This window comes from Pituophis catenifer, unplaced genomic scaffold (assembly GCF_029215685.1).
Source record: "Pituophis catenifer annectens isolate HBS135680 unplaced genomic scaffold, rPitCat1.0.hap2 SCAF_2, whole genome shotgun sequence".
Lineage (NCBI taxonomy): Eukaryota > Metazoa > Chordata > Lepidosauria > Squamata > Colubridae > Pituophis > Pituophis catenifer.
This window is the reverse complement of record NW_027256882.1, coordinates 4,883,957-4,903,375: the sequence shown is the minus strand read 5'-3', so window position 1 is coordinate 4,903,375 and position 19,419 is coordinate 4,883,957. Positions and strand designations below refer to the sequence as shown.

The 19,419-nt window shown below is 44.4% G+C and overlaps 1 protein-coding gene across 1 annotated transcript in view; it reads right to left on the bottom strand.

Annotated features, from left to right (window-relative positions):
* Positions 1-19,419, bottom strand: part of LOC139311676 (uncharacterized) — a 396,884-nt gene that overhangs the window by 269,041 nt on the left and 108,424 nt on the right. Inside the window, 1 exon segment of the mRNA XM_070936149.1 lies at positions 2,340-3,505. Within this exon segment, the coding sequence (XP_070792250.1) occupies positions 2,340-3,505 (1,166 nt within the window).

Here is a 19,419-nt window from a genome sequence, read left to right as displayed (position 1 = left end):
GGGTACTCCTCAAGGGGAGCCCCATGTAGAGAGCATTACAATAGTCCAGGCGGGAGGTGACGAGGGCATGAGTGACCATGCGTAACGAGTCCCAATCCAGAAAGGGACGCAACTGGCGAATCAGGCGAACCTGATGAAAAATCCTCCCGGTCACGGCCGTCAAGTGCTCTTCTAAAGACAGCCGTGAATCCAGGAGGACGCCCAAGTTGCGAGCCCTCTCCGTGGGGGCCAATGATTCGCCCCCAATAGTCAGTGATGGCGTCAACTGACTATATCAGGACGTTGGAAACCACAGCCACTCGGTCTTGGATGGGTTGAGCCTGAGCCTGTTCCTCCCCATCCAGATCCGTAGGGCCTCCAGGCACCGGGACATCACTTCAAGGGCATCATTATAATAAATAAATAAATAAAATAAATAAACAACAATTGATCAGAGGGGTGCCACATCGATTTATATTCCGTCAACAGGATATGAAAGTGCACATGCGACGTACATATTGGCAATTTGGCTGGATGGAAGCAAAGTCACACCGCTAATAATCACCAAGGGAAAGAAGGAAAAACTGAAACTGAAACTGAAAAGGCCTGGTGCACCCAAGGGGCTATCAGGAAGTGGGCGGAGCTAATGCTCCCTCTTCTTGTACGAGGTGGCCAAAGAGGTATGCTGGTCTGGAATTCAGTCAGCACTCACCGTGCAAAAGATATGAAAAAAGTTTCTTGCCCAGCGCAAGAAACCAGTGTGGAAACTTTGTGAAGCCTAGCCTGCCAGAGTTTGTGACTTGGATCAAGATAAGGGACAAAATAAGTGACAACTGTGTTGCAAATGCAGGCTACATGGACAGGAGGTACTCTTTTAAGGAGACCTCTATTGCTAAACATCAATTGGGACTAATGACTTTAAACAAAATGGACTCACAAGAAACTCAGACTGGAATTCAGGGTGTGGAGTTTTGACGATGTTCCAGAAGATAACATGACTGTATTGGAAAAAATTGTTGAATTTGAATAAATTGATTGTTGTACCGTACATGAGCATTGTGGTTTCCCTGTGTGTGGGTTTAGGGTTTGCAATTGTGGTTTCCCTGTGTGTGGGGAAACCTCTCCCTCCATCGTTTTCTTATTTCTCTCTCTTTCTCCCTTTTTCTCTCTCCCTCCCTCCCTCTCATTTGTTTTTCTCTTTTTCCTCACCCTCTCTTTCCTTTTCTTTCTCTCCCCATTTTCTCATTTCTCTCTCCCTCCCCCTCCCTCATGTTTTTTCTCTTTCACTTTTTTTCCTCTTTTCTTTCTCTCCCCATTCTCTCATTTCTTTTTCTTCTCTCTCATCCTCTCCCTCCATCATTTTCTCATTTCTTTCTTTTTTCTCATTTCTCTCCCTCCCTCCCTCTCATTTGTTTTTCTTTACTCTCTCCCTCTCTTCTTTCTTTCTCTTTCCTTTCTCTCTCTCATTCTCTCTCATTCGTTTCTCTTTTTCCTCTCTTTCATCCTCTCCCTCCATCGTTGTTTTCTTTTTAAAAATTTGATTTATATGCCGCCCTTCTCCGGAGACTCAGGGCGGCTTACAATGTGCTAAGCAATAGCCTTCATCCTTTTGTATATTTATACAAAGTCAGTTCATTTCTCTCTCTCTCTCCTTCTTTTCTTTCTCTCTGTCTCCTGGTGGCTCTTTGCTACTCCTTTCTTCCCAAAAGACGACACTGCCGTGAACTGCTACCTTTGAAACACACTACGCCTATGAGGAAGGTTGGCAGTATTGAGTCCGTAGGAGGGGCAGTGGAGGCGTCAGGGCTGCTCACCCCCTCCTCAGCAAGCCGGGCCTGCAGGAGCACGAGCTGCAGCCATGGCTTCCCTGAAGATGATCTGACGCGGCCCCCCTGGCTGGCTGTTTCAGCACCGGAATGACACAGGAAGCAACGAGAAGGCCCATTGACGCTAGGGCTGGTAAGAGTGTGCCAGAAAAAGAAACAGAACTTCCAGCCCTCGCTGGATCACTGAACCATGGGCCGCAGTTTAGGGGCCTCCTGCATCTCAAAAATAATAAGACCTCCCCAAAAATGACGCCAAGCATTTATTTGGGGGTCAAAAGAAAATAAGACCCTGTCTTATTTTCGGGAAAACACCATAGTTTCTCCTGAGTGTAGATCCTTTTATGAGAAATAAGATGACCATTCTGAGCAAAACTCTTTTTAACATTCCATGCAATTATATGGCTTCTCTTGTGTGGATCATTTTATGGGAAATAAGATTACATTTTTGAGCAAAGGTCTTTCCACACTCCATGCATTTATATGGCTTCTCCCCGTGTGGCTTCTTTCATGTGAAATAAGATTACGTCTATGAGCAAAAGTCTTTCCACATTCCGTGCATTTATACGGCTTCTCTCCTGTGTGGATTATTTTGTGTCTTCTAAGTCCATTGCCACGAGCAAACGTCTTTCCACACTCCATGCATTTATATGGTTTCTTTCCTGAGTGGATCTTTTTGTGGCTTCTAAATGCACTGCTCTGAGTAAAGCTCTTTCCACACTCCATGCATTTATATGGTTTCTCCCCTGTGTGGCTCATTTTATGGGAAATAAAATTACGTTTTTCAGCAAAGGTCTTTCCACACTCCATGCATTTATACGGCTTCTCCCCTGTGTGGCTCATCTTATGGGAAATAAGATGATGTTTTCGAGCAAAGGTCTTTCCACACTCCATGCATTTATATGGCTTCTCCCCTGTGTGGCTCATCTTATGGGAAATAAGATTACGTTTTTGAGCAAAGGTCTTTCCACACTCCGTGCATTTATACGGCTTCTCCCCTGTGTGGATCCTTTCATGGGAAATAAGATGAGCTCTTTGACCAAAGGTCTTTCCACATTCCATGCATTTAAATGGCTTCTCCCCTGAGTGGATCTTTTTGTGGCTTCTAAGTCCACTGCTCTGAGTAAATGTCTTTCCACACTCCATGCATTTATATGGTTTCTCTCCTGAGTGTATCGTTTTGTGTCTTCTAAGTGCACTGCTCTGAGTAAACGTCTTTCCACACTCCATGCATTTATACGGCTTCTCCCCTGTGTGGATCATCTCATGGGAAATAAGAGTAACTTTTCGAGCAAAGGTCTTTCCACATTCCATGCATTTAAACGGTTTCTCTCCTGTGTGGATCTTTTTGTGGATAGTAAGTCCACTACTATAAGCAAAGGTCTTTCCACACTCCATGCATTTATACGGTTTCTCTCCTGAGTGGATTTTTTTGTGGCTTCTAAGTGCACTGCTCTGAGTAAACATCTTTCCACACTCCATGCATTTATACGGCTTCTCCCCTGTGTGGATCATCTTATGGGAAATAAGATTACTTCTTTGAGCAAAGGTCTTTCCACATTCCATGCATTTAAATGGTTTCTCTCCTGTGTGGAGCTTTTTGTGGATAGTAAGTCCACTGCTATAAGCAAAGGTCTTTCCACACTCCATGCATTTATACGGCTTCTCCCCTGTGTGGGTCATCTGATGGGAAATAAGATTACCTCTATGAGCAAAGGTCTTTCCACATTCCATGCATTTATATGGTTTCTCCCCTGTGTGGATCCTGTTATGGGAAGTAAGATTCCAGCTTGTTTTAAAACATTTGCCACATTCCAAACATTTATAAGGTTTCTCTTTTGTGTCAATCACTTTTTGAGATTTAAGAAAGTTATTTCCAAGAGAAAGAATGAATGTCCCATTGTAATTTTGTCCGTTGTGTCTTCTTATAGCATCTTCTCCTTTGTTTTGGGTTAAATAGTGTTCATTTACTTGTAATTTAGCTTTTATTAGTTTCACACTTTTTCCAGTATATTTTTTCCTTATTTTCTCTTGTTGGGCAAGAAAGTCTTGCATCGGAGCATCAGTGGAAGATGAGTTTTCCTGATTCCAATTCTTTGACTGGTTTCTCTCATGGCTTTCAAATTCCATTCGAATTTCAAACTTCTTCATTCCATCTTTAGCATTGATCACTTGGAGCAGTTCACAGGAAACTTGATTCTCCTGCTCATTATTACCTTCAAAGGAAAAGGGAAACAAAAATGATAACAAGGTTAGAGAAAACGATCAAAACGTAGAAAGTCAAGTGAATTTTCTTCTGAATTTCTCCAAAATTCCATTAGGTTGTATGTTTGCATGCCTACAGGGGTGTGATATGGGCATGAGGATTTCTATATTCATGAGTCATGAAAGCTTTGAAAATATCTAGAAAACATCTCTTTCTTTGCAATTATCTCTATATATGCAAATCTCACTCTGAGTCAGTTTTGAGTTAAGGAATAGAAGAATGGAATGGAATGGAATGGAATGGAATGGAATGGAATAGAATAGAATAGAATAGAATAGAATAGAATAGAATAGAATAGAATAGAATAGAATAGAATAGAATAGAATAGAATAGAATAGAATAGAATGGAATAACAGAGTTGGAAGGGACCTTGGAGGTCTTCCAGTCCAACGCCCTGTTTAGGCAGGAAACCCTACACCTCTTCAGACAAAGGGTTATCCAACATCTTCTTAAAAACTTCCAATGTTGGAGCATTCACAACTTTGGAGGCAAGTTGTTCCACTGATTAATTGTTCTGTCAGGAAAGTTCTTCTTAGTTCTAAGTTGCTTCTCCCCTTGATAGTTTCCACCCATTGCTTCTTGTCCTACCCTCAGGTCTATCATGTCTCTTCTAGTCCTTCTTTTTATTAAACTAGACATACCCAGTTCCTGCAACCGTACTTTGTTTTAACCGCCAGTCCCTAATCATCTTTGTTACTCTTCTCTGCACTCTTTCTAGAATCTCAACATCTTTTTTACATCGTGGCGACCAAAACTGGATGCAGTATTCCAAGTGTGGCCTTACCAAGGCCTTATAAAGTGGTATTAAAACTTCCCGTGATCTTGATTCTATCCCTCTGTTTATGCAGCCTAGGACTGTGATGGCTTTTTTGGCAGCTGCAGCACACAGCTGGCTCAGATTTAAATGGTTGTCCACTAGGACTCCAAGATCCCTCTCACAGTTACTACTATTGAGCAAGGTACCATGTATACTGGACCTGTGCATTTTGTTCTTGCCTAAATGTAGAACCTTACTTTTTTCAACATTGAATTTCATATTAATCAGGGGAAACATCCAAGGAGGAATTAGGAGAAAATTTATGATTTATCGGGGTGAATTAATTTCACCAGAGTCCTGTGAGAAATGAAAACAATGCTCCAGTGTACCTTGGAGCAGCTCCTCCATGGTGTCCGTCTGGCAGGCGGGACCCCCACTCGGCCCAAAGTCTCCAATGAGTCTTTGGAGCAAAATCCCTTGCTGAAGCCTCCCATTGGCTTATAAATGCTCTTCGCGCTGAGACTGGAAAGGTTGGGAGGCATCAAGAATAGCTATTTCGCTGCCCCAAAGTCTCATCGGCTTCCAAGGGCTCTTTGGGCGGATCTGGTACAGGCGTCAGTTCACAGAGAATGGAGGCCTAAAGTACTTTAGTGTGAGATCACACAAGACCAGTAATGCAAGATCTCAAGCTACTAATCTTGCGTGATCTTGCACTGCACTACTTTAGGCCTGTGTTCGTTTAAGAACTGAGGACTGCACTAGATCCAGGGCAAAAGTCTTTGAAAACAAAGAGGCCTTCCCTCTCTTTTTGCCCTGGATCTCGTACAGGCCTTGGTTAGCAGAGAACAGAGGCCTAAAGCGAGTGCGAGATCACGTGAGATCAATAGTGCTAGATTTCTCACTATTGATCTTGCGTATCTCTCACTACTTTAGGCCTCTTTTTTCTGCAAATGCAAAGAAGCAGGCAAAAGAACCGACAGCTCGCCACATCGATACTTACTCCAAGGTAAGTATCAGTAGGGTGGGTTAATAGGTACGGCGAATGTTGTAAGTGTGAACGACAGCCATGGTGCTGCAACACATAATTTCGAGACTGGTTCTCAAGTACTTGGCGGAGGGCTGGTCGTAACTTGGAATGGTCGCTAAGTGAACTGTCATAACTCGGGGATTACCTGTACCCTAGGATGCTCTGAGTGACATTGCATGAGGCCTTTGTTCTTGAATTGGATTGGGAGAATGCTCTTCCATGGGCTGAGTGTGAAAGTTCTGTTCTCACACAATTTTGGAGGTTTCAGAGGACAAATGACAACACACTTCTCTCACATGACCTCCAGAGGACACATAAAAGCACACCTCGTTCTTTTCAGCCTCCAGAGGTAAGTTCAAATCGAAATAGAAAAATACAGATAAGAAATGGCACAGAAAGCATCTAAGCAAGGAGACATTGACTCTTTCCTTCCTTGAAGTATGAGAAGGCCAGATCCTTTTCTTCTCCCTCCCAGGAGACGATATCTGATTAATGCTTTTTTAATAAAAAGCTAACTATCATCTGTCTTCTTGAACTCTCTGATTGGGGACTAGAGAACTCTTACCCAGAGAGGCCACGTTCCTATGGTTTTCAAGCATGACTTCCGAATGCAGCGCTTTCTGGTCAGGATCCAGCTGAGACCATTCCTCCTCAGAGAAAGACACAGCCACCTCCTCAAAGGACACGAGACTCTCCTGAAAACGGAAAAAAGAACAGAACAGGAGGATTTGCAAGATCTGTTCATCTTCATCAATGATTTAGACAAGAGGATAGAAGGGGAACTCATCAAATTTGCAGACTAGACCAAATTGACAGGAATAGCAACACTCCAGAAGATAAACTCCAGATATAGAAGGATCGACAGATTGGGCCCCATCTAACAAAATGAAATCAACATTGAGAAACGTAAGGTTCTACATTTAGGAAAGAAAAACCAAATGCACTGGCATAGAATAGGCACAATTCCGAGTCAAAGAATTACACAAAAAAATGGGTCTCTAGCAGTTCCTGCCACTGTAATACATTTATTCCTATTTCTTGAAGGACTTTTTATTTTATTTATTTATTTATTTATTTATTTTCAATTTATATACCGCCCTTCTCCCTGAGGACTCAGGGCGGTGCACAGCCAGAATTAAAAACATGAAATACAAATATTAAAAACAATTAAAATCTATATAAATTTGGCCCAAAATTTAAAAAACCACAAACCAATTAAACATTTAAAAAAAATTAAAAAATTTCTTCCTAAGCCAGCCCGGCTTGCTGGAAAAAGTGGGTTTTAAAGGCACGGCGGAAGGCACTGAGGTCTTGGATTCTCCTTATCTCTGGGGGCAGCTGATTCCAGAGGGTAGGTGCCCCCACAGAGAAGGCTCTCCCCCTGGGGGTCACCAGCCTACATTGTTTGGCTGATGGAACCCTGAGGAGGCCCTCTCCGTGGGAGCGCACAGGTCGCTGGGAGGTCGTCGGTAGCAGCAGGCGGTCTCGAAGATAGCTAGGCCCTATGCCATGGAGCGCTTTAAAGGTGATAACCAACACCTTGAAGCGCACCCGGAAGACCACCGGGAGCCAGTGCAGCTCGCGCAGGAGCGGTGTTACATGGGAGCGCCATGCTGCTCCCATCACTACCCGCGCTGCTGCGTTCTGGACCAGCTGGAGCCTCCGGGTGTCCCTCAAGGAGAGCTCCATGTAGAGAGCATTGCAGTAGTCAAGGCGAGAGGTGATGAGGGCGTGAGTGACTGTGCACAGGGAATCCCGATCAAGAAAGGGCCGGAGGAGCTAGGTACTCCTCCAAAATTGGAGGAGTACCGAGCAGAACAAGATAACCAGAGGAAGTTACGCTGGCTGATAGCAACTTGAACCTGCCATTCTGTTCTTCATGTTGTGGAAGAACACAAAAATAATCCAAGCCAAACAAGTGGGAAAAATAGAAGGAGGGAGCCCTCTGCACACCCGCTTCACTTCCTGAAGGAAAGAATACAAATCTAATAACTTTTCCCTTTCTTACTTGATTTGGAGATTCAACCGCTGTTTGATCCCCGTCATAAAACCCAGAAAGCTTCGTTCTTTGTTTCTCTATAATGAATAAATAATTTCAAAATGCATAATTAACAAAATAGGAGGAGCTATTCTATAGCAAAGAAGAGAGAGTGAAGGAAAGACAGATGGGAAATCAGAGGATCTTCCATTACCTCCTGAGGTGTCCTGACTTTGATCTTCCCAAGGGATCCTCCTGAAAAATAGCTCCTGAGGGGGATTTGATGGGATCTTCGTTCCCTCAGGATCTCTGATCTCCACAGTGCAGCACTTCAAATGGGAGGAAGGAAAAAAGAAGCAGAATTAATATACATCACACGAAATAAAGTGGATTCTTATATTCAGAATACAACCTCAAAGCCCTCAATATCCACCCCCATGGAGAAAACAAGGGAACAATGTCCTACAAGAATTGGTGGATTGCCACATACGATGAATGTCAGAGAAGTTTGGGAAGGAGGGGTGCAGTATTCAACCACATCCTCTATTCCCTTCTGAGCTCCCTAAAGTCTCCTACCTGCAACTGGGCCTGCTCCTTCTGCTCCTCTGCCTGGCTCAGGAGAAGGCCTTCCGCCAAGGCAACCGCCTGGGAGCTGGTCTCTGCTCCACACTCCCGCACCCAGCCCTCCATCTCTGGGGGCAGGAGAGCCAGGAGCTGCTCCAGAACCATCAGGTCCAGCATCTGGGCTTTGGTGTTCTTCTCTGGTCTCAGCCATCGCCTGCAAAAGCCATGGAATCGGCTGCAAAGTTCTCGGGGACCCTCAGCCTCCCGGTACTGGATGAAGTTCCAGGGCTGAACTTCTGAAGGGAGGATGGTTTCCTCCTCCAGGATCTCCTGCCCGGTTCTTGTCCAGAGCTTCCCCCCCTTCCCAGGCTGAGCAGCTGAAGGGCCTTTTCCGGCTCCCTCCTTTCCAAAAGGTTGTGTCTCCATCCTTTCTCTGTCCTGCAGAGCAACTCCAAATGGCTCCAAGGACTCTGGTGGGTCTCCAGATGCCTTTTCCTTCACGGGACCATTTCTGGTGCTGCAGGACTGATCCCTGCAAGGGATTCCGCTCTTTTTCCTCTTCCCCCAAGAGGAAAGTTTGCCTTGCAAAGACCGCAAATGGCTTCCAGTTTCTGTATCTGAGATGGGAAGAAAAAGAAACGCCAAGAATTAGACTCTCCCTCAGCGTCTCCGCCTCCTCCGGGCCTCCAAGGGTTAAGGAGAGCGAGTGCAAAGTCCTAGAGAGGCCAGTGGGCCAATGGGGAAGCGTCTGGAGTTTCCTTCCCTTGGCGGAGGGCGCCCCCTGGTGGATTTGGCGCGAAGTGCCAGGATTGTAGAAAGGGCGGGAAAGAGGAGTGCGTCTGAGGGGAAGAGAGAGGGTGGGGATGATGGGCTTGAGAGTAGGGGGAAGAAAGGCCCGCCTCTATGCCTCCCTGTCTCCAGAGGCGTCTCTTTCTCTGTCTTCGTCTCCTTTCCTCTCCAGGAACCGTCTGTGGAGATGGAGAAAAACCTCTCCGGAGCCTCCCTGAAGAACAGCCGCCCTGAAGGCTCCGTGGAGATCGGAGGAGGCCTCCAAAGGGGCCAAAATCCTGTCAGGAACGGGCGGGCGGTCAGAAGACGAGGACCGGGGGCTCTCTGGGGGACTCCGGCCTGAAGGGGAGAAAGGTGGGAGACGGGCAGGGAGGCCTCCATGAGGGAAAAGGATTGGAAAGGGACCGAGTAGGGAGAGAAAAGGCTCCACAATGGAGGAAAAGCTGGAAATCTCCGGAGAGGCCAGAAATTTTACCTCATAACGAGGCTCCTTCATTGGGAAGCGAAGGGGGGGAAATGGCGCCTCCTCTCTGACTGGAGAGAAACTCAGGGAGGAAGAGGGTGGAAAAGGGAGATGAAGCTCAACTGGGAGGAGGAGGAAAAAAAAACATTTCCACGGAGGGATCGAGGGGGAGATTTCGCCTCCAGAGACCAGAGGAGGAAGCGGAGCCTTTGGGGGGGGGGGTTGAAGGCGGGATCCCCCCCCCCATTTTCCCCGCTTCTCTCCCTCCCCCCTCCTCCTCCAGGTGACGTCACAGGGGACTCTGCCCGGAGACCGATGACGCTGAAGCAGCGAGGATTCCCATTGGTTCTGCCGCTCCTGACCTAACCCTAAAAAGCCACATTCCCTCCTAATTTCCTAAGGATTTTTTGGTAGTAAAAATCTAGAGTAGTTCGGAGAACCAGTAAGAAAATTGGCTAGCCACGCCTCTGAACCGGTTCCGGGACTCCCGGGCTGGCTACTCGCCGCTCGCTTATCCCAGCTGCCCAGTCGCCGCTTGCTTACCCGACCCACCTGCCTGCCCTACTCGCCGCTCATTCGCCCATTCAAACCTCGACCCGTCCATCCAAATACTATATAACCAGCTCTTCGTCACGCGGCCCACTACTCGCCTCCTGACTTAGACCTGTGAGTTCTGCAAGCACCCCAACAAACCTGCTTCATCCTGCCTATAGGTAAGCTACCCCACCATAGCCACCAAGGCTCGGCTAGTGCTTTCCCGCACCCCTCCCCACGCTTCTTATACAGGGTATAGCATTTAACAATCATAAACTAAAATATGCTAACATTTTATTGACTCCAAATTCTCCCTTGGTCTTTAACTCCGCATAGTTCGAAAAGAAAAAAACTATGAACGTGAACTAAAAACTAGATTGAATATTTCATTCATAGGCTATTTGAAGCTTTTTAGTCTGATACTTGTTTTGAATATAGTCGATCCATCTTCTCCACTCCAGTACATATCTTTCATTTGAATGGTCTTTCAAATACGCTGAAATTTTTGCCATCTCTCCAAAGTTCACTACTTTTAACGTCCATTCCTCAATAGTAGGTAAATCTTCCTTCTTCCAGTACTGCGCTACCAACAGTCTAGCTGCTGTTATTAAATTTAAAATCAGCTTAGTCTCTATAACCGTACAGTCTGTAACTATACCCAGCAAAAAGAACTGTGGGGTAAATTTTATCTTTTTCTTTAAAATATTTTGAATAATCCACCATATTTTTATCCAAAAAGCCTTAATTTTTTTACATGTCCACCATATATGATAATACATAGCATCTTCACATTTAGATCTCCAACACTTAGGTTGTAAACTTGGATACATACAGGCTAGCTTTTTGGGATCTAAATGCCATCTATAAAACATTTTATAAAAATTCTCCCTTAAGTTTTGGGCTTGCGTAAATTTTATATTTCTAACCCATATTTTTTCCCATGTTTCCATCATTATTGGTTCCCCAATATTTTGTGCCCATTTTATCATACAATCCTTAACTAGCTCTGTTTCCTCCCCACGCTTCTTCAGGCCATCCAGAACCAGCCATCCCAAGCCCCGGCCTGCCGTAGCTTCTGGGGCTCGGCTTGGGCCTTCCCGCCCCTCCCAGGTGGTTTAACGTTTTCCACCCTCCAGCCACCTTACCTGCCTGCCTTGTCCGGCTTCCATCCATTTCCCAGCCAGTCTTCAGTAGCTGAAGCCCAAGTGGCTTGCAAGTTGCAGCAGACCTGCCTCGCTGGAAGTGGAAAGCATCCATCGGCTGCAATCCATTTCATCAGTGAGCAGCTGAGCCTGCCTGTCTGCCTACCTTCTGCCTGTCTTGTAACATCAATTGGGTAAGTGGCTGGTTTTTTTTTTCCTTTATCCTTTAAAAAATGATTGTAATGTTATTCTTTTTAGGAAATTTTTTTTGGGGGGGAAGTTTTTCTTTTTAGGAAATGTTTTTTTGGGGGGGAAGTTTTTCTTTTTAGGAAATGTTTTTTGGGGGGAGAAGTTTTTCTTTTTAGGAAATGTTTTGTGGAAATGTTATTCTTTTTAAGTAATTTTTTTTTTGAAAATAGTCACATAAAATTTAGTAAATTTTAGCTCCTTTCGTATGTTCAGATTTGTGCAAGTTTTGTGAGATTTTGTGTGGTTCCCAGAGAAAGAGCCTTTCTGTGGGGGCACCTACCCTTTGGAACAGGTTAGCCCCAGGGATACGAATGATCCCAGTTCTTCATACTTTCCGTCTTTTCTATTTCACCAAGCCGGGCTGGCATAAATCTCTTCTAATTGTTCTAAATCTTTATGCTGAAAATTCTTAACTGATGGACCAATTTGGCTTAATCATCTTATATTCACATTTTATATGTATGTTATTTTAACTGTTCACCGCCCTGAGTCCTTCGGGAGAAGGGCGGTATAAAAATTAATTAATTAAATAATTAATTAAGTATGATAACTGGTTTTTGAGGCTCTATAATTTTTATGAGGTGGTTTCTTGCATACCTTCAGCTTTGTGCAGCTTTTGTGAGCTCCTGCAGCTTGATGGGTTTCAATGTGTTCCTGATAGCACCTGGTGTTGTTTACCTGGGTTAATCCCAGGTCTTTTGTCTTTCCTATCCTGGGGGTTAATTCTGCCATGAAAGAGGAAATGGGGAGTTTTCCAGGAGAGTTATTTTTGGCCTGATTCCCTTTAATGACTGTACTTAAGGTGGTGCTTTTGCCTGGGTTTTTTTTTTTCAAGGGGGAAGGACTGGGTTGAATTTATTGGCACTGTTTTCTGAAGTTTCTGGTGCAGTGAGGTTCCTGGCACTGTCCTTTTGGGGTGTACTATACATCCAACAATGCCTTGATGACAGTTTTTATTCCAGTGGCTTTCTTTCCTGTCCTAAGGGTTAAGGAAAAAACTTGTTTTAACTGACTTTTGGGGGACAACTGTTGTTAGTCTTTTCCTGGCACTGTCCCAATTTTGGGGAGGGGCAGGGGTTATCTACACATTAATCATAATCAAATACTAATACTATGTGCTTATCCATTTTAGTGAGCTTTCCTTATATCGTTGGTGTTTTATACTTTTATATTTCTAACTTCTGTTTCTGTTACTGAGCCATTGATAAAACAAACCCCACGTAAAAAAATATTCGAAGCCTTCTCCTTGATTTAAATTTTTACTTTATTCATTTCTGCACATTCTAATATTGTTTTTATTCATTTTCATATCTTTGTTTTTCCACTGTTGTGCAAACACAATTCTAGCAGCTGTTAACATGTGTAAAATGAAATATGTATTGTATTCCCTTTAAAATATCAAACAAAGTATTTCTGGTTTTAAATCCATATCTTGCTTTACCATTACTTCTAACCATGGTGGGATTCAATTTTTTAAACAACCGGTTCTGGGGGCGTGGCTTGGTGGTCATAGGGACTACCCAGAGGGCTGAAAAAGTCATTTCTGACTGGTCCTCGCACTTTTGACCAGTCCTCCCACTTATGGCCAGTCATCATTTATGCCCGTTGCAGCATTCTTAACAACCGTGTCACTCATTTCACAACTGCTTCTCTTCACGGTGACAAAATAGGGCGCAAAACGTAAAATGTGAGGACAGTCGTAAGTGCGAGGACCAGTCAAAAGGGCGAGGACCGGTCAAAAACAACGTTTTCAGCCCTCTGAGCAGTCCCTATGTGCATAGAGACTACCCAGAGGGCTGAAAAAAGTAATTTCTGACTGGTCCTCGCACTTTTGACCGGTCCTCCCACTTATGGCCAGTCATCATTTATGCCCGTTGCAGCATTCTTAAATTAATTTAATTTATAAACTAACAATAAAATATGTTCATGTAATTATGTACCTACTTACTGTGTTTTTAAGCAATATGTATATAATAATTTATAATTTAATTTTAAATTTTTTTTTTAGATTTTTAACATAATGAGTAAGAAAAGACAATGCAAATTCAACGATGATCTAAGAAGTGAATTTCCTTTTATTAAAAAAACCAAAAGCGATTACATGGTAAAATGTGAGAAATGTAATAGTGAATTTTCTATTTCACACGGCGGGAAGAATGATATTTCAAAGCACCTGGAGACACAGAAACATAAAAGATATTTAAATACTGCTGCATCTTCCTCCAAAATACAGGAATTTTTTCAGAAAACAACTTATGAAGGCGAAAAAAAGAAATTAGCATTAGCAGAAGGACTTCTGTCTTTTCATGCTATTAATCACAATCATTCCTTCAGATCTATGGACTGTACATCACAAGTTGTCAGAAAGTTATTCAACAAAAAATTTGCCTGTGCTAGAACAAAATCCGAGGCAATTGTGTGTAATGTGCTTTCCCCATATGCATTTTCAGAATTAAACAAAAATCTAGAAAAAATTAATTTTATATCCATATATTCTGACGCATCTAATCATAACGATATAAAGTTATTTCCAACCATTATTAGATTTTTTGATTCGGAAACTGGAATAAAAATTAGAATTTTAGATGTCGTTTCTTTGCCCGGCGAAACTTCTGAAATAATTTTCAGTTCCATTATTAATATTTTGGAAAAAAACAATTTAAAACATAAAATGATTGCATATTGTGTAGACAACACGAACACAAATTTTAGAGGAAAAGCAAGAAGAGGCACAAATAATATTTTTTATAAATTAAACAAAAACCTTAATCAAAACATTATTGGTGTTGGTTGTGCAGCGCACATAATACATAACGCCCTTCAAACAGCTGCTGACTTGTTGCCTGTAGATGTGGAAAATATTGTTATTAAAATACATTCTTATTTCTATATATACACTGAGCATGTTGAAATGCTTAAAGAATTTTGTGAAACTGCGGAAGTCGAATATCACAAAATACTTGAATACAGTAAAATGCGCTGGTTAGCTCTTTTGCCAGCTGTCGAAAGAATTTTGAAAATATACAATCCTTTGAAATCCTACTTTCTATCACAGGATAAATGTCCTAGAATTTTAGAAGAGTTTTTTGAAAAAGAATCTTCAAAAATTTGGCTAGAGTTTGTACACAATCAAGCAGCTCTTTTTCAAAACGCTATAAAACTTATTGAAGGTGACAAAATTTCGGTAATCGAAGTAGCAAATGAAGTTAATAATTTAAAATTTCAGTGTCAAGAGCGGTTAGAAAATAATTTTCTTCCGTTAACTATCCGTAATAGTATAAACCAGCTAGAAGAACAAGGTGCAATAAATCGTGCAGATATCATGAATCACGTCAAAAAGTTCTATAGTAACTGCATAGATTATTTAGAAGAGTGGACGGTACATTACAATGATATTGAACATTTTCATTGGGTTACATTAAAACAAGAACTTAATTGGAATGATGTGCAAAAATCATTCGATCATATTACTCAAAATTTCACATATAGTAATATTTCCAAAAATGATCTTTTTAATGAGGTATCATTATTAAAAATATATATTGATAAGGAAAAGGTTAAATCTTGGGCATCAGCAAAAATCACAGTAGAGAACAAATGGTTAGAAATATTTCATCATTTTGAAACAAACCATGTTCCATACAATAATGCACTAAAAATTGTGGAATACGCGCTGTCTTTACCAGGAACTAATGCTGCGACTGAACACGTTTTTTCTACGGTAAATAAAGTGTGGACATCAGAAAAATCACAATTAAGTGTTGAGACTTTGAAAGCCATTTTATGTGTGAAATATAATTTAACAAATTCTTGTGAAGAATTTCATGACCTTTTAAACAACGACAGCAATCTACTAAAAAAAATTCACTCAAATGAGAAATATGCCAAAGAATAAAATAATAGTATACATATTTTTTTTATTTATTATATTTGTAAATTGTACTTATGTTGAAATTAAAAATATATATATTACAATACTATTTTTGCGTTCTATGAAAATTTTTGTTGCTCCATATAGACCAAATTTTTAATCAAGAACCCCTCCCCCCCCCAGTCAGTGGTGTCCCTCTTTACCAATGTTAAAATCTGGTCACCTTACTTATGATCCCAAATTCACTGTTAATGTTTGTGGGTGTTTTTGGAGTCTCTCCCCCAAATCCGGAGCCTCCCCAGGAAGGAAGACGGAAGCGATTTGGCTGCAGGGAAAGCCGAGTCTGTGACCAAAAAGGGGCTTTCAAGGGGGGCTTTTCTCCCAGACCCCCCCAAATCAGCTGAATGAAATTTCTCAGCCTCTGACTCAGCTTTTGAGAAAACACCAAACCAGGATCATGACGGGGCTTTTTACATCTTGGTTTAAGGACTGAATCATGATTACAAATTCTAGCTTCCTTCCTTTGTTCCTTTGTTTGTTTATGGGATTTAAAAGCTGCTGGACTGCAAATGACTCTGAAAAAAGAATAAAAAGATGCAAAAGACTCTATCAAGGGAGCAATAAGTGAAAGAACCTCCATTCTATTTTTTATTTTGGATTGTTAAAAAAAAATTTTTTTTTTATCCTAAAAGGCCAAAAACAATTTCTGGGCGCAAAAAGAGAGAAATCGGCTTCTGGCTGGAAAGAGGGAGGGGGGAGCAAAGACGTGGGTGCCTCCAGCCCCAGAGGCGGTATCGGTGGGTCTGGAGGGAGGGAGGAAGCGCTTCCCTCTGACTTCGAAATTGGGTGTGTCCAGGGGGAGCAGGAGGACCAATGGGGATTCTCCCTTCTGCGGCGTCATCAGTCTCCGGGCAGAGCCTCCCTTGACTTCATCCGATGGAGAAGATAGTTCCGAGCAGAGAAGAAGCTCAAGTGGGTTGAGTTGAGGCCAAGATGCTTTTTTACTCCTCTGTATTTTAAGTCATCTTCCCAAACAAAAAGGATCCCGAAAGATGGAAAAAAGATTCCTAGTTGGGATAATCAGTTGCAGTTTCCTGTCCCGTCGCAAAACACCCCCCAGAGGCCCCCTAAGACCACCTCAAAGGGAGGGTCTCCCGCCCCCTTCACTAAAGGGAGAGTTTGGGGGAGTTAATTTCCGAGGAGCAACTCAGACCCCCAAATACCCTTCTCTCAAAGCCCTCCAGGTCCTGGTTGAGGAATCGGGGATTATGGGGTGGGGGGTACTTGGTCCCTCCCCAAATTCAGGGGCTCCCCAAGAAGGGATGCAAGCTCCACTCTTGCTTGACTTCAAAGCCTCAAATCTGAGATTCAGAAGAAAAAGTGAAGTTTCTGAAGCTGCCAAAATTCTTTTTCTTATACTTTTGGTAGCATTTGTGGATTCAGGTCTGAAAATGCCTCCGTTTCCCTTTTTTCGCTTTCCCTCCCCTTCCTCTTTTAATGGAAGAAACTTTGGGGGCTCCAAAGTGATTCAGGCTTTGAAGCTCCGGCCTCTCTTGCCCCCGACCCCTTTCCCAAAGTCTCTCCTGGGGGTCTCAACCCCCCCTTTTCCTCTCTCCACCCCCCAGCATCCGTGGGTCCCTCCCAGCCCCCTCCTTACCCGGCGTCTCCTTCCCCCCTTCTCTTCCAGGGATCCCCGACAGCGCCACCCCCATCAACAGCTGGAGGAGCCCAGCAGAGCCCATGGATGCTGCCCCACAATGCCCCCCCCCCAAGAATGGGGAGACCTAGACATTTCCAGCCCCAGAGGCGGAATTGGTGGGTCTGGACTGGGTGGGAGATAAAGAGTTTGGGGGGAGAAGGTTCATTCTCTCAACTTGTGGGTCGCTTTCCGAAGGTTTCGTTCTCAGGCTGGGTCCCATCATCTTCAGCGGAGTGGAGGGGAAAGGGTTAAAAAGGAGCTTCCTTCTCTCAGAGTCAGCCTGGAGAGTAGCCCGAAGAAGCAGAACCAATCAGAATTCTCCATTGTGCAGTATCATCAGTCTCCGGGCAGAGTGTCTCTTGATTTCACCCACTGGAGGAGACAGTTGGAAGTGCAAACAAAAGCGGAGAACCCAGAATTTCAGAGTTGGGAGGGACCTCGGAGGTCTTCTAGTCCAACCCCCTGCTCTGGCAGGAGGCCCTAGGCCAATCCCACGAAATGGTAGTCCGGTCTCCTTTTGGAGGCCTCCAGTGATGGAGCTCCCACAACTCCTGAAGGCCACTTCTGTTCCTCTGGTTGGTTGCTCTCCAGAAATTCCTCCTTGGTTCCGTCTCTCCTTGATCAGTTCCCCTCCATCCTTTCTTGTCCTGCCTTCAGGTCTTTGGAGAAAAGGTGGATCCCCTCTTTTTTCTGGCAACCCCTCAAATACTGGAAGACTGCTATCCTGCCACCCCTAATTCTTTTCACTAGACCAACCAGACCTAATTCCTGCAACCGTTCTTCACATGTTTTAGCCTCCAGCCCCCCCCCCATCCTCTTTGTTGCTCTTCTCTGCCCTCTTTCTACTTATACCACCACGGCTGCCCAGTCTCTTCTTGAAGATCTCCAGGGATGCCAATTCCAGGTGGGGGGGGCTGCTCCATTGATTAATTGGTTCTCACGGCCAGGAAATCCCTCCTGATCCCTTTCAGGTGGGATCCCCTTCGGAGGCTTCAGACGATCCCCACTTCTGGGCTGATCGACCTTTGGCTTCTGTCAGCCCCTGGAGGGGCGATCCCTGGAGACGCTGCCCTGTGGGAACTAAAAGGGCATCTAGTCCACCCTTCCAGGTGCACAGAGAAAGCGAGACTGGATGAGAATCATGCGGGGGGAGGGTGGGTGCAAAAGGAAGTCCACACTCCCCTCCGGATCTGCCAGGAAACAGCCCCCCTGAAGCTGCAGCCCCCCAACACTGAATGGATCCCCCTCCCCCTTTCTCTGCTTCGAACTCTCTTTCATCTGGAGAAGTCAAGGGAGACTCTGCCCGGAGAACGATGACGCTGCAGAAGGGAGACTTCCCATTGGTCCTTCAGCTCCTTCTGGACACTCCCAAGTCCGAAGTTCGAGGAAAACTCCTCCTCCGCCATCCAGACTCACCGATTCCGACTCTGCGGCTGGGAGCCTCCGCGTCTTTCTCCTCTCCCTTTGGGGGCGCTTGTGGGGCAGCATCCATGGATGTCAGCTTCCAAGCTGCCATAAGGAATGAGAGGAGAGGCTTGAACTTTCACCGACTTTTTCCCCTGAAGAACTGTCTCCACGGAGATAGAGATGGGAGGGGGGCATTCCTGTGAAATGACAGAGATGGGATGAGTAGAGTGGCTTGGAAGATGGCCAATGAGACGCAGAGAATTGGGAACCGGAAAGGGAGATTTTGGGGGGGCCAAAGTAACTACGCATTGAGTCAGGGTCAGTTCGTTATGCTCAATAAAGAGAAAAATTTCCTCAAAGGTCGGGCGTTTGGAAATTCATTTATTTGGAGATAACAACGAAGCTTGACAATGGCATTTGCTGGGCTCCTCCTGATGCTGCTGGTGGGGGCGCTGGCTCGGATCCCTGGAAGCGAAGTGGGGAAGGAGACCCCGGTAAGGAGAGGGCTGGGCGAGGAAGAAGTTGGGTGGAGAGGGGGCTGAGAAGGACCCCTGGAGTGGGGAAGCTGCTGGGTCTCCAGAGCCAGTGGTGGGTTCCTCCCGGTTCGGTCCAGTTCGGCCGAGTGGTAGCGGTGACGATATGACGTCACCGAACCGGTTCTCCCACCCACACCCACCCACGTTATTCTTACCTTTTATTTGGTCCCACCCCCAATCTATTGCTGCCTCCTGAGTCCCAGCTGATGGCTAGAGGGAAAAAAACTGTTTAAACTCTTGCCTGGGGCTTCAAAGGGCCGCCCTACAGCTGATCAGTGTTAAAAGCAAACAAATGAGTCGGGTCGTAAGTACGAGGACTGGTCGTAAGTGCGAGG